The 14,952-nt window shown below is 40.6% G+C and overlaps 1 protein-coding gene across 2 annotated transcripts in view; it reads right to left on the minus strand.

Annotated features, from left to right (window-relative positions):
* Positions 1 to 894: 894 nt before the first annotated feature.
* The window catches only part of LOC143027692 (uncharacterized), a 49,212-nt gene continuing 35,154 nt past the window's right edge, over positions 895 to 14,952 (minus strand). Inside the window, exons 15-16 of one of the 2 annotated variants that reach the window (XM_076189143.1) lie at positions 4,711 to 4,838; positions 895 to 4,598 (exon numbers count right to left, since the gene is read on the minus strand). In XM_076189143.1, coding sequence (XP_076045258.1) covers positions 1,291 to 4,598; positions 4,711 to 4,838 — 3,436 coding nt within the window. In that variant the 3' untranslated portion in view covers positions 895 to 1,290. The remainder of the gene's footprint in view (positions 4,599 to 4,710; positions 4,839 to 14,952) is intronic. The other variant, XM_076189142.1, reaches the window with a different exon arrangement.

The following is a 14,952-nucleotide window of genomic DNA, read 5'->3' on the forward strand; positions in this document are numbered from 1 at the left end:
CCTTTCTCAATGCCCTTTTTACCCATCCATCCATCTCATCCTTGGTTGCCTCATCATGCTCACTCTATCCACACATCCTTTACTAATTTTTCTTCACTCATCAACCCTATATCCCAACTCCTTTTCCACCCCTGCTCTCTTCCTCCTTTCTCACTCTATCTGACCTGGTAACCCCTACCATACTTCAGATATTTTATCTCAAACACGACCTGTTAGTACATTGGCCAAAACCAACTGCAACTTCAGTCAACCATTTGTTTGAAAAGTGTTTTAGAGAGATTTTCCAATTAACATACGAGCCAAAACATTTTACAAATTGAAATATCTAACAACTATTGTTTTTCAATGGGTGAAGGGTGCATATATGTATGCTTAGGCTCTGCCACCTCCCATTAAAATGGGAAAGGCTTTTTGACGTTCATCTGAATGCAAATTCTGGAGGCTTTACTTAACCATACATTTTACATCTTTGAAATAATGTTTTACATAGATGTAACTATCACACTTGTGTTATTTTCAATCTACCACTATTGGAGACTACTACTTAACCAAGATGTTCAACTTCAAAATTCTACAAGCTTCACTGGCTACCTCCCTTGTAAGGGGGAATAAGCCTTTTGGTATATAGACAGACTTTGGTGGTAATCATAGTTTTATTAATGACCCCACATTGGTGTGACTGCATGTTTTATAACATCAACATTTTTGGAGCTATAGTGATATACCTACAAACCAGTCACACAGTATTCTTTTATGATTAGAGACCATCACCATTTAGGATGAATATTGATCATTTTTAACTTCAACTATCCCTCCCTAAGTCTCTCCTTTACCACCTCTATGAATACCACCTTGGTAGAAGTACTGGTAAGTAATGAGAGAATACAATTACCTTAATGAAGGAAAATGAGAGGACTCGTATACAAGGTCAGATTTATTAACCACGACAACAGTATCTTTGGAAGAAAGGGCTGCAGACCTGAACTGTGATGTGAATCACAAAATTGTTCTGAATAATCTCACTTCTCAGTGTGCCCCAAACAAAAGAAATGAATTGCAAAACCTCCAAATAATATATCAGGATGCACCTGAATCTAAACTTGTACCATGGCAGGGTTGGTCCAGGATATCCTCTTGGAATGTCCAACTTCCACTCAACTGCCTGTGGTGTCAGTAACCAACCTTCATCTTCATTTTGTACACAATAGCCTACAAAATATTGGAAAGGCCATTCCATACATTATGAGGATTACTGCAGATCTTGAAACTGAAAGGCCTTCAGCAGATTTCCTAATGAGCACTGGCTACCTGGTTTACACGTATGCTCCCATTACGGATGAATGTCTGTAACTGCTCCTGACTCAACAAAGAAACTCTCCCATCGGGAAGCTGCAACCCCATTCTCTCACCCTGTGGCGTCCTCAGTAAAACTAGTCTACCCTGCTGTGGCTGAGTTTGAGGCTGAGACTGGGGTTGGGATTGAGGCTGAGCCTGATTTGTCTGTTGTTGTTGAGGCTGCTGTTGCTGTAACACCACCTGCTGTATTTGGTGGTTTGGAGACTGAATTGTGGTGGCCTCGGGTGCAGCAGCCTGGCCTATCTTGGTGGGTGTGGAAGGCTGCTGCTGGTGCTGTGTTTGGTTTGGAACCACTTGTTGAACAACCTGCATCACCTGCCGCACGCCTGTCTGTGGAACTGAAATAACTTTTTGCTGAAGGGGTGTGGCAGACAAAGTCCCACCTGCTCCTGTCTGTTGAACCCGAATCACCTGTTGCACCACCTGCTGTTGCTGTGACTGCCCCTGTACAATAGGCAATCCTGCTGTGGTTTTCAACACCTGCTGACCTTGCTGTTGCTGCTGATTGGTACTTGCAACCACCATGCGGGGCACTGTTACACAGTGTTGTACAATTCTTTGAGGTTGTGATTGTGCTTGCTGTTGTATATGGGTTGGACTTCGAAGTGGTGACTGCAACTGTGGCTGTGGCTGCAATTGTTGCTGTGGTTGAAGCTGTTGCTGAAGCTGTTGCTGAGATTGTAAATGTTGTGGCTGCAACTGTTGCTGCTGCTGCTGCAACTGTGGCTGAGGTTGCAACTGTTGCTGTGTCTGCAAAAGTTGCTGTGTCTGAATTTGTTGTTGCTGTGGCTGAATTTGTTGAGACTGCATCTGCTGCTGTGAATGCAGTGGCTGCTGAGATTGTTGCTGCAAGTGCTGCTGGGTTTGTTGTGTTATTTGCTGCTGAGACTGTGGTTGCAATTGCTGTTGTGTTTGCTGTAGTTGAGGCTGCAGTTGCTGCTGTGTTTGTGGTTGTAACTGTGTTTGAAGTTGCTGCGGCTGTTGCGAGCCTTGAGATAAAACAACAGTGGTTGGCTGAGCCACTCTAGGCTGGATAATGCCTGCACTACTTACATTTACCTCCCCAACTGGTTGTACAACTCCTGGAGCCACTGAAAGCTGCTGCACACTTGCTAGTCGCTGCACACCTCCCTGCACAATGACTCCCTGTGTGAAATTGCTCGGAAAAGCAATACGTTGTACACTCTGAACTTGTGTGGGTGTAGTTGATCTTACAACACCCAACTGCTGCTGTTGCTGCTGATCCTGCACTATCATACGTGACTGTCCGCTAATTCGTGGCAAAGTGCTTACTTGGTTACTGCCACTCACCTGTATTCCCACACTCCCTACATTTGCTGTTGGTTGTTGCTGACACAATAGGGGTGTGGCAACTTGGGCAACAATTCGCTGAGATGCTGCAGGATCTGAAATGGTGCCAGGATCCTTAGTAACAGACCTCATACCTGAAGGCACTTGGTCAGATCGAGTAAAAGAATTATATGTTTGGCTAGATACTTGAGAGGCATCTGGAACTGCAGCTACCACTTGTGCCGTACTAATCGTAGCAGGTTTGGGTGAAGCTGTCTGTGCTGTCGCTTGTGTACCAGTTGCCACTAACGTAGTGGGGATCGGCTGCCCCGCAACTGCAGTCTGTGCCAACGATAAAGTGTATCCCCCGCGGCCATTTGGAACAGCAATAATTTTACTCCCAGTCCTCTGCATCAGTTGTGCCAAGGAGTCTGATCCCAAGCGCAAATGAATTGTCTGGCCTCCAGGGCCTGGCACCATAACAGAGTCTCCTTGCTGTATTACCTGCTGTGCTGTTTCACACCCAGTGCTGCTGGCCACTGTTGCCTGTGATGGTATGGTTACCCTTTGAGTTAACGAGGTTGTCACAGCAGGACTGGCAGTGGTTCCTATTGTAACCCTGGTAGGTGTTGACTGATTGTGAGACACTGATGTTGCCTGCTGTTGGTGCAGTAACTGGGTACCTCCACTCGGAGTAGTAGCAATGCTCTGGACTGCTGTGACTACAGATGGACTTGCTGACACAACATTTGTACTTGCTGTCAAAGAGGCCCTTGAATTACCAATAGCTACTGTGGGTTTTGCTCCAAGGACACGGGTGACTGCAGTATTCCTGATGGGATTATTTGACGAAGTTACCAATCTTGGTGGGGTTGTGCCACAGCCTCTATAAGCTTGGGCCAGGGTATTGGGGGTGGATGTTGTAGATGAGGTTATTGGTGTTCTACGTGGTATGATTGGTGCCATTGGTGGGACTGAGGGCGAGCCAATACGAGACAGACCAGAAAGAGCAGAGCTAGATGGAGCACTAGCAGGCACAGGTGTAGCTGGTTTGGTTGTAGGTGTGGTATTTGTGCTGGTAGTAACAACTCTCGTGGGCACATTAAGTTTTGTATTATCCTCACTATTTGGGAGCCCTGGAATATTCTGGGTCATCATCTGTGCATTGGTATTGAGGGTGTATGTTTGACTATTATGCTGCAGTTTGATCTGTGAGACTGGGCCTTTACTACCAGGTTTCATGTAACGCACAAGCTGAAGGGCTTGGTCTCCGACAACTCTGACATAGACAGGCGTACCTTGATTGTTGATGGCTGCAACAACCAATGTAGGAACTCCTGGTTTTACTGGGCCACCAGGAGGGTGCATACTTTGGGTTCTTGCTACTGGTGTTGTTGCCGTTGAAGCCTGACGGTTTGGCGATGGAGAATTAGGATCCTTCTTTGTGTTTGAAACTAAGTTACTCGCTAAGTTCCTCACAGAAGACAGGTCAACTTTACTCTGGTCACCTTTACTATCTTTAATACTGTTACCTGAATGTGCTTGACCATCATTATCAATAAAGCCCATGACTTGTCCTGTTTGAGACAAGAGATATCTCCTAACACCAGTCTGTGTGCCAATACTAGCTGGATATTGTAAGTCCCTGGATTCTTCATCTTCAAAGCTCATTTCATGTTCCCTCTCCTCCTCCTCTCTCCTTTTCCTTTTCTTTTCTCTTTCTATCTGAGCTTCTTGCTCTGCTTGTAAAGCTAACTTTTCAAAGTCCAAGTTGTCATAGTTCAGAATTTTCTTTACTTTCCTTACTCTTCCTCTGGAAGAGACAGCAACAGTTTCAGGCAACTCTTCATCCCCACTTGCCTCAGTTGCCACTGTTGCAGCAGTCTCTATAACAGCAACTGCTTGCTTTTTAGCTCTTCTTTTACGTAACTTCCTCTTGGGGTTTCCTTCTTCTGTTTGGGGAAAAAATGGTAATTATATTAGCAACAACTTAATTTTTTTTAAACCTTGCCTTATATTCACTGCAATATGATCTTATACATCTTCAGGCAATTCAGTACAAACCATCAAGTGATTCTTCGCTTGAAGATGACTCCTCCTCTTCTTCTGGAGTTGGTGGAGGTGGTGGTTCTGGCTCAGGTTCTGGATCACTCATCCAAGCTTCTTCTGCAGGGTCGACATATTCTGGGCCCCTATATGAAAAGGACCAATGGTGAAACAATTCCAGCTTTGTTAGAACATAACTTGTGTAGATCAAAGTACCCTCTCTTAATATCCAAAAGTTTGAAGAAAAACTTACATCCATATACAAAGACTTCCGACTTTCTTATAAAAAAAAAAAAAGGACAGTCAAATCAAAGCATACTCATCACTAACAAACAGAGCCAATCCTCTTCCCCATCCTCTCTCTAGTCCAGACAATCCATTGGCTAGTCCCAAAATATAGCAGATGGACCCTACTGTGGAAGAGCTGTGACTCACTGCATTGCTTTTAAACTGATCAGTGTGATCTTTCTTTCCCTCGCCACTGAGGGGTTTCATTTGTTTTAGATTCAATAATAAAATTGAATGGCCAAATCCTTCCTTTGGAGGGAGGGAGAGAGGGAGGGAGAGAGGGAGGGAGAGAGGGAGAGAAATGGTGAAAAGGAGAAGTAAAAGGGAGAGGAAGAAAGAAAATAAAAGTACCGTATATACTCGTCTATAGGTCGATCTCGTGTATAGGTCGACCCCCCATTTTTGGCCAAAAATCTGGAATTTTCCATATACCTCATGTATAGGTCGAGTGGTTTGTTTTTGTTTTTGGTGCTGTGAGCATTCCACTGCCTTAATGCTTTGAAGTAGCATTGCTTGCCTGGTATAGCAATTGATTATTATGGTTTTTTCACTTCATTAATTCTGATGTATTCTGGTTTATGTTTTTTCAAGTTCACTGATTTTAATATTTAATAAGTTTCACTGAAATTGCCATTTCAGCGGAGTGAAAAACTTGAACAGATTGCCAAGTACGGTATTCGGAATAAACTGGCTAGGCGTGTTTCGTTAGAAAAAAAATTAACCAACACTCAGAGTTAGTCTTGTAATCTCAACTGTGCGGATGATCAGGCTAATGATAATGTGGAGGAGAAAGATGATGTTGATGTTCCTATGGCTGATGAGGTTGATTCGTATGACGATACTCGACACAGAAGTGAGTGGGAGGAGCTGTTTGGTGGTGAAGATGACGACATCAAGCAAAACGACTTGGTGGATTTCAGTTCAAATATTTAGGATTATACCATGTGTCACTGTAACAGTAACAAGTTGGCAATACTGAACAGTTTGTTTTCGTGATGGTGAGATCCATGCATTGTTTTGGTAATGGTAACAATAACATATACCATGTAGAAAGCTAAATTTGGGTAAATTTTTAGTTTCGACCAAGGGCGCAACATAGCAATAAAAATTGATTATTAATTTTGTAGATTATAATGTATCAACGTAATATGCAATTTTGTGATCGGAAATAAAAAAACAAGAAAGATGCTAAAACATTTCGTAAGTAATGAAGTCGTGTCGGACGAATAGTACGTCATATTTGTCAAGATCTAAGAATATAAGGTCTAACCACTTCCGACTGAATTTCGAGGGAGTTGGCGCAGCAGGCCTGTGAACGTCACCTGGCTGTTTAAAGTGGGGTTGGCGGGTCCTATAGCTGTCAGTTGAAGCTGGTGTGGCAATTGGGAAAGACGTTGCCTTCGCTCGCACCGCTCCACGCAATTAGTTATATTCTGACAAATATTATATAAATATATATATAAAATATTATAGTTCCTGTCTATATATATGAATATATAATATATATGATATATAATATATATATATATAATATATAAAATATTATAGTTCCTGTCTTCCTTGGCGTTTCAGTTTTCTTCAGTGTTTCACAAAGAGAAAATGGACTCAGCCTAATGACGTCAGAAGCTGCGCAGAAGAATTCAAACAGTCTGACCTGTATATTTAGACCTTGATATTTGTTATGATACATGCCGATGACGAAGAAATGAGAAGTTGGCGGGCTTTTCAACCACTTAGATTGCTGGCTATACAAAGTTCTTGCAGCTTGAAGGAATGCATGTATCTCCGCTCCATAACATTCCTTCAAGAAAATGTACCTGGCGAGGTACTGTCGGAAGCACCGAGGCCGTCAATTGACAGACAAGATGGCGTTCCGATCCTATGCTTGTGGCAAGGTATTTTTCATTTTCACTTCCGCCCACAAAATTGCATATTACGTTGATACATTTTAATTTATAAAATTAATGATTAATTTTCTATTGCTATATTGCGCCCATGGTCGAAACTAAACTATAAAAAAATAAATAAATAAATTTGAGAATATCACAGCATTTCATTATTTTTTTAAACAATTATGGGTACTGTAATAGTATACATGATATAATAAGCTCGCCTGTGTTAAGAAATTTAACAAACAGGTAAAACCACAGTATGGGGTTACCGTATCTAGAAGGAATTTTACATGTTTTAGTACGTACCGTGTATTTTATGTACCCATTGTTTACTGGTAGTATTTAGTAGGTAAATATTTTGATTTCTGAACCTAAAGAAAAGGTAAGAGTTCTTCCTAGCCTTTCTTGTCATGTCTGGATTTCAACCTAACAAGATTATTACTTGTGTATAGGTCGACCCCTAGGTTTTGGCCTAAAAAAAAATTCCTTAAGATTTCGACCTATAGACGAGTATATACGGTAAAATAAAAATCTATCTATCCATACGTAACATCCACCTAAAACACACTGGACCACATGGCATACATGCACTCACCAACATTGCAAAGTGCAGCTACTTGCAAAACACCCTAAATCTGGAAGTGTGGGAAAACCATCACAATCCCCAAACCCAAAAAAGACCCAATCATTCCAACATCACACCACCCAATCACCCTTCTCTGCACCCCCTCCAAAGTCAAAGAACACCTCATACTACAACTCATTACAACACATATCCCCTTGCTGAATCACAACACAGTTTTAGACCACTACACTCCACAAACACTCTCCAGATAATCCTCACACAAAGAGTTTTAGATGGCATAAAGTCAGAAAGGCCTCATCACAGAACACTTCTCATAACACTAGATATAAGTGAAGCTTTCAATACTATCCCCCATCACAAAATTACAAACAAAATATGGAACACAAACATGCACAATAATACCAAAAGATCACTGGCCAATTATAATTGGCCAGCCATCTTTTGATATTATTGATAATTACCTGGCAGGTAGAAATGCCTATGTGTCATATAATGGCCAATCATCACACACCAGAAATGTTAAGAGCAGAGTATCACAGGGCTCAGTTCCATCCCCCACACTCTTTAATTTATACATACATGATATACCCACACCCAACTTCTCAGAAATACAAATCTCTTCCTACACAGATGACATACCAATTACATACCCACATCATAATGCAGACAAAGATGCAGAAATACTACAACCATACCTAAACACACTCAACACCTGGTTCACTATAGACTCAAAATAGCCCTAACAATATCTCAAAGTAACCATGTAGTGAGCGCTGAAACTCAGTTGTTTTAAGAAATGGTTAGACAACTTTATGGATGGGGATGACAGGTGGTAATGGACATGGAACTGCCTAGTGTAGGCCTCATGGTCTCTTACAGTCTCCTTCATTCTTATGTTCTAACCAAATCTACAGTCACTTCTCAACAACTAATAGAACACAAATACTTCTCCTCTATATCAAGAACACTCTCATATCACACCCACCCACCCACGATTCTTGACATAACATATGATACATCCTTGTCATTCAAATAACACATCACAAACATAAAGACCAAATCCACACTTAGACTTAACATACTGAAATAAATTACAGGTACAACATTTGGAGAAAAAAAAATACTACTACAATACACAAACAAGGCATATGCTCAGTGATGACTTATGTAAGCCCCACATGGGCCCCCAATCTCACTGAGACACACCTTAACCCCTTCCATACGGTGCCGCACACGTAGGCGTCATGGGGAGCGAGTGTATTCGCGAGGCTGCCATATCGGCGCTCCATAATGACATTCTTTCTAATTCTTTTGTAATCGCATTTTCTATGGTTATCAGAATTCACGGGTGAAGAGAGAACGATCAATATAAGCGGTGACTATATTTTATGATGCGAGTATTATTACGACACGTCGTACGGCTGGCATTGGCTGCTGCCACCGAGATCTAAGTCCATGACGCCTACGTGTGCGGCACCGTATGGAAGGGGTTAACACCCTTCAGACCATACAAAACATAGCCCTAAAGACAATTACAGGCTGCACAAATACAACACCTACAGACCATGTACACTATGAAACAAAAGTCCTCAAAGTCAAAGATCACCCTGACATAAGAGCCACACAAATACTTGCTACAACCTCCACAAACACAGCCACACCTACTACAGTACATAGCAGAACACCTACACATGAAAAGAAACATCAAAACAACACCCAAATATCTCTATCACTCACTGCTCCATCAACAAACTGAAACACCACACATTGCTGCATATCAGACCCCCTGATATCCATCCCTCTGAATCCTCTACCCCATAAGGACAAAATCCACCATCCAGCCTTTCTAAGCTATCAGAAGAGGCTTGATGACACCATTGCAAAACTTCACCCTAAACTATACAACAGGATGCAAAACTTCACTTCATACTATACAACACATTATGGAGGACTGTACTGTACACAATCACACATACCAACAACATAATGTACACTCTATAATGGATTTGTGGGAAAACCCTGTTTAAACCGTTGTGTTCCTTCGGGAGATGAGACTGCTTGGCCAGACAGTCTTGGGAATGACAACAGCAACAACAACATTCATGAAAAGAAAGACACCCTACATACTACACAAAATAAAGCAGTGAGAATAACAACATGATGCACCTAAACCATCACAATAGAAATTCTGCAGACACACAATAAAATCCTACCCATAGAGTATCACTTCACAATGATAGGGAGACAGTTCTCTACTAGATCCCGCAACCCCACTCACCCATCTAATTAAGTTATACAAACATAGCCAACAGGAAGAAAGAGAAGAAGAAAGATTATGGCTGGATGGGAAGGGGAGGAAGGGGTACCTATATGATGAAACAGTTGGAGTAAACCAGATTTGATTGTCAGGCCTAGCTGTGCAAGAGCATCTTGCTTCATTGCTTTTGACATCAGCAGTGTGGTTGTGGTTAGGCAACCTTTCATCCCTGAGATGCTAAAGCCTAGGAGACACTGAGGCTTGTCCAATGTTGCATGAGGCAGTTAGCAGTGTTCAATGCAGCACCGAGTGTCCACATTGTTTGTGAGGGGACAAAGGGGGGGGTGCCAATTAAATGAAGCAGCATTGCTGTGGATGTGCTGTGTCTTGCTACATTGCTTCTGACCCTGGGTAGTGAGTGAGATGCAGGGATGACCAGTCATCCAATAGGAGCCAAGAAAAGAGGGAGGGAGGGGTGGTGAATGGGAGTGGAGTATGTGGGGATGATATGGGTGGGAGTGGATTTATACCTTTGACTTTGGCTACCTCCCTTGTAAGGGGGAAAAAACCCTTGGTATATGTATGTATTTATGGAAATAAGCTCCACCGCAAGGACTTGAACCTTTGCCGGGGCGACTTGCTTATTCTGAGACAAGGGCGATAACTTCGACCCAGCCAGGCTGTACAAAAGGAACTACGCGATTCTCGACCTGAAGGTTCCCCGATGGTTCTAGGCCGGCTTGGTCTCTATTCTAATTTCATCGAGTCTTTATTAAGGCGAGCCTTCCAACAAGTTGTGTGTCATTTTGACAAATGGAAATAAGCTCCACCGCAAGGACTCGAACCTTTGCCGGGGCGACTTGCTTATTCTGAGACAAAGGCGATAGCTTCGAGCCAGCCAGGCCGTACAAAAGGAACTACCCGATTCTCGACCTGGAGGTTCCCCGACGGTACTAGGTCGGCTCGGTCTCTATTCTAATTTCATCGAGTCTTTATTATGGCAAGCCTTCCGACAAGTTGTGTGTCATTTCGGGTAGTTCCTTTTGTACAGCCTGGCTGGCTTGAAGCTATCGCCTTTGTCTCAGAATAAGCAAGTTGCCCCGGCAAAGGTTAGAGTCCTTGCAGTGGAACTTATTTCCATTTGTCAAAATGACACACAGTATGTGAGAAATAGACATTTGGGAATGGATGCTAAGAGGAGATTGTATGGGTCACAGACATGAAACATATGAGAGGAAGAGTTTAAATGTGTTTGATATGAAATGTCTGAGAAGTATGATAGGGGTTACAAGGTTGGGTAGAGTGAGAAACAAGGAGGCGAGGAGGAGGGAAAGGTTGGAAAAGGAGATGGGAGACAGAGTTGATGAAAGAGTTTTGGGATGGTTCGGACACATGGAAAAAATGAGTGAAGAAAGGATAGTGAAAGAGGTGTGGACTAAGGTGGATGGAGTGAACATGAGGGGACAACTGAGGATGAGATGGATGGATGGGGTGAAAGGGGCACTGAGTGTGAGGAAGGAAGGGATAAGGCAGAAAATAGGGGTAAGTGGAGAATGGCTGTGGATGATACTGTGATGAATGGGAGTGGGTTAGAGAGTGGTTGTGTGTGAAGGATATTTTGACACATCTGCATGATGGGACATGGGGGGGTATCACTGATTAAATGAAGCAGCCTTGCTATGGATGTGCTGTGTCTTGCTGCATTGCTTCTAGCCCAGGGCAATGGGCAAGATGCAGGGATAACCTGTCATCCATGAGGAGCCAAGATAAGAGGGAGGGAGGGGTGGTGGATGAGAGTGGAGTGGTTGGAGAAGAAATGGGTGGGAGTGGAATTATGCCTTTTGACTTTGGCTATCTCCCTAGTAGGGAGGAAAAAGCCATTGGTATTTATATTCTTAAGTTCCTCCACTTGTACTTCTTGCACTTTACATTCCAAAGGCAAGGATGCTGCTGTAGTAAATCTATAAGTACTTAATTTGGTTTAATGTATTTCTTGTATAAGTTTTGTTAACATGTATATATATCATGTAAGAAAAATTAAGTCCTTCAGGGCATTCTGGCAGAGTTGGACCAGATAAACAATAAATAAATATAAATGCAAATGTTGCTTCTTGTCCACTTGGATAAAGGTGCCATCCTGGAGAGCTTAATGTGTGATGTACCTTATCTCCCCACCTCAAGATGGGTACTGGCTCCGATGTATGAAATTAGAACCACTGTGAATCACACAGCATGTTGCAAAAGCATAGCCCACAAAACACTGGGTAATGTGTTGCCAATGCACAAGACTCAGAGTATTTACCTAGTTGTGTTCTACAGGAAGGGGAGCTATGCTCGTGGTGTCCCGTCTTCATATTTCGTTTTATCTAGACTGTTTTTAAATTTGTATATCGTTTTTGCACACACCACATTTTCATCTAACTTGTTTCAAACGTCTATTACCCTGTGGAGGAAGTTGTTCTTTTTCAGGTCTCTTTTATCACTGTCTTTTTTTATTTTATTTCCATGTCCTCTTGTATCTCTACTATCCCATTTTATTAGATCCTCTCTATCAATAGTTTCTATGCCTTTCATGATTCTATAAATAGTTATTAAATCTCCTCTCTCTCTTCTTTGCTCTAATGTCTGTAGCTCAAGTTTTGCTAGTCTCTCCTAATATGATAGTTCTGAGATTGTTGGTGCCAATTTCATAATTACTTTTTGTATTCTTTCAAGTTTTGTTATACATTTTTTTGTACTTGGTGACCATGTCGTCACTGCATACTCCAATCTTGGTCTTACTAAGTGACAACTATTTTCCTCACCATTTCTTCATCCAAGTATGTAAATGCCACTTTGATTGTTCTTATTAAATTATAAGTTTCTCCAAAAATTTTGTTTATATGTTTCTCAGGGGAGATGGATGGATGGGGTGAAAGGGGCACTGAGTGCAATTTCTTATGTGGCACCTTATCAAAAGCTTTTTTCAGGTCTAGAAAGCCACAATCAGCCCATCCATCTCTTTCCTGTATTATATCTATTTGTCTTGAATAGAAACACATCAGGTTTGTGACACACAGAGCGATAAATACTTGGAATAAATTAGACAACGAAACAGTATGTGCAAACACTATAAAATTTAAGATAAAACTTGATGCAGATACAAAGACGAGTCACCATGAGCATAGCTCCCTTCCCGTATGTTACTAGGTAAATACATGATCTTCCTTGTCTAAATCCAAACAGCCTTGGATTTAGTACATTGTTTTTTTTTTTCCAAATGCTTTCCCCATCTAATTTATATCATTCTTTTGCAAATTTTAGCTACAGTACTTCTAAGGGAGACTGGTCTATAGTTTGTAGGGTTTTCTTTGTTTCCCCCCTTATATAGTGGTACTGTATTTTCTATCTTCTGGAACTTTTCCTTTTTTCAATGAACTGCTTATTAGACTAAGTATTTCGTCTGTTAGTTCATCCCTGCGTTCTCTCAAAATCCAGTTGGCCTTTTCATCTGGACCATGTGATTTTCTGACATCGAGATTACTCAAGTGATTCATTATTTCATTCTTTGTTCTATTTCTTTCATAGGGGGGACTTTCCCCTCCCACTCATCATCTCTCAGTTGTATGTTCTCCCTCATTAACACTGATTTAAAATGCTTGTTCATAATTTCTGCCATTTCTATTTCCTCTGTGTATTCTATTCCTCCTTGTTGTAGTTTCACTAATTCTTGTTTGTTTTTCTGTTTGTTGTTTACAAATCTATAGAAGTTTTGGTTGATCTTTACATTTTTCTGACATCCTTTTTGTGTTTTCTCTTTTCTTCTCTGCGCACTTATACATATTCATTTCTATAATCAGTATATATTTTGCATTTTTCAGGTTTTTTGTTTTTCCTCCATTTTATCCGAGCTTTATCTCTTTTATCTTTTAACTCTCTACATCTTTTGTTGTACCATTTTTCATATCCTTTTTCTTATTTTTCTCTTTTTTCCCCTAGCTTCGATTCTTTTTGTTTTCTCTTCCTCTCTTTCCTCTTTATTCATCTCTCTTTTCATCCATACCTGTTTGTACTGATCACTTTCTGCTAGTTTTCCTGTTTTTGGTAAGACATTTTCTGCTGTCGTTTGTGACCTGAATTTAACCTTAATTGGTCTGGTCTTGTCTACATTTTATTCCCCAAGTCTACAAAGGATTACAAAGGATTACAAAGGCGGAGCATGCCGACAGGAGAACTTTTGGTCCATATCTAGGTCGGATGCGAAAAAAAATAATAATAATAAAATAATAAATAAAAACTATAATAATGTAAATAACAAATAAAATACATAAATAAATGCATAGGTATAGTTAAATAATAAACAAACAGGTAAATAGTAAATAATAATAAATTGACATATAACTAATAATAAATGAAAATCAAACAGACAAATGATAACAAAACAAAAACAAATATAATATAAATTATAATAATAACAGCATCTTGCTTAGGTGTTTATCTAAATGATTCTTAAAGCTTCGAACTGAACTACATTGCACTACCTGTGCAGGAAGTTTATTCCATTCATTAACTACATGGCAAAGTTGTTTCTACCTACTTCCAAATTGAATCTATTTCTGGACAGTTTGAGACCATTGTTTCTTGTCTGATTCTCATTCAATGTGAAAATTTGGTCACTTTTGATGTTGTCAATTCCCTTTAGAATTTTAAAGACCTGTATCAAGTCACCTCTGAGTCTACGCTTTTTTAGGGAAAACAGATTCATATGTTTTAGTCAATTTTTGTATGATTTATTTTCTATATTTGGAATCAGTTTTGTGGCTAGCCATTGTACTTTTTCCAGTCTAAATATTTATTCAATTTCTCTCCCTATTTCCTGTTCACCTTCTTGAAATATTCTTAGTACCCTGTTCACTCTTTCTTTCTCCTCTCTTACTCTTGTAGTCCTATTTGGATTATGTTTCTCTTCCATTCCTAACATAATTATACATTTCATTTTATCTGCTAAGTCTCTTACTATATTCTCCTTCTCTCTCATCACTTTAATAACTGTGTCCTTAGTGTGTTCCTTCATCTGTTGTTTCACTACATCTCTAAATTCAATTTTACTATTCTCCTAAATCTTTTTCGAACCTCTTCCCTCTTTTTCTATGGACTCTTTATCCTTCTTCTTTAATTCCTCATTCTCATCCTATACTTCTTTTTAAGTGTCTTTTTAATTCTTCTATTTCTTTATTTAGGTTCTCCTTCTTTAGTTC

Source organism: Oratosquilla oratoria, chromosome 8 (assembly GCF_046742065.1).
Source record: "Oratosquilla oratoria isolate Oo_2021 chromosome 8, ASM4674206v1, whole genome shotgun sequence".
NCBI lineage: Eukaryota > Metazoa > Arthropoda > Malacostraca > Stomatopoda > Squillidae > Oratosquilla > Oratosquilla oratoria.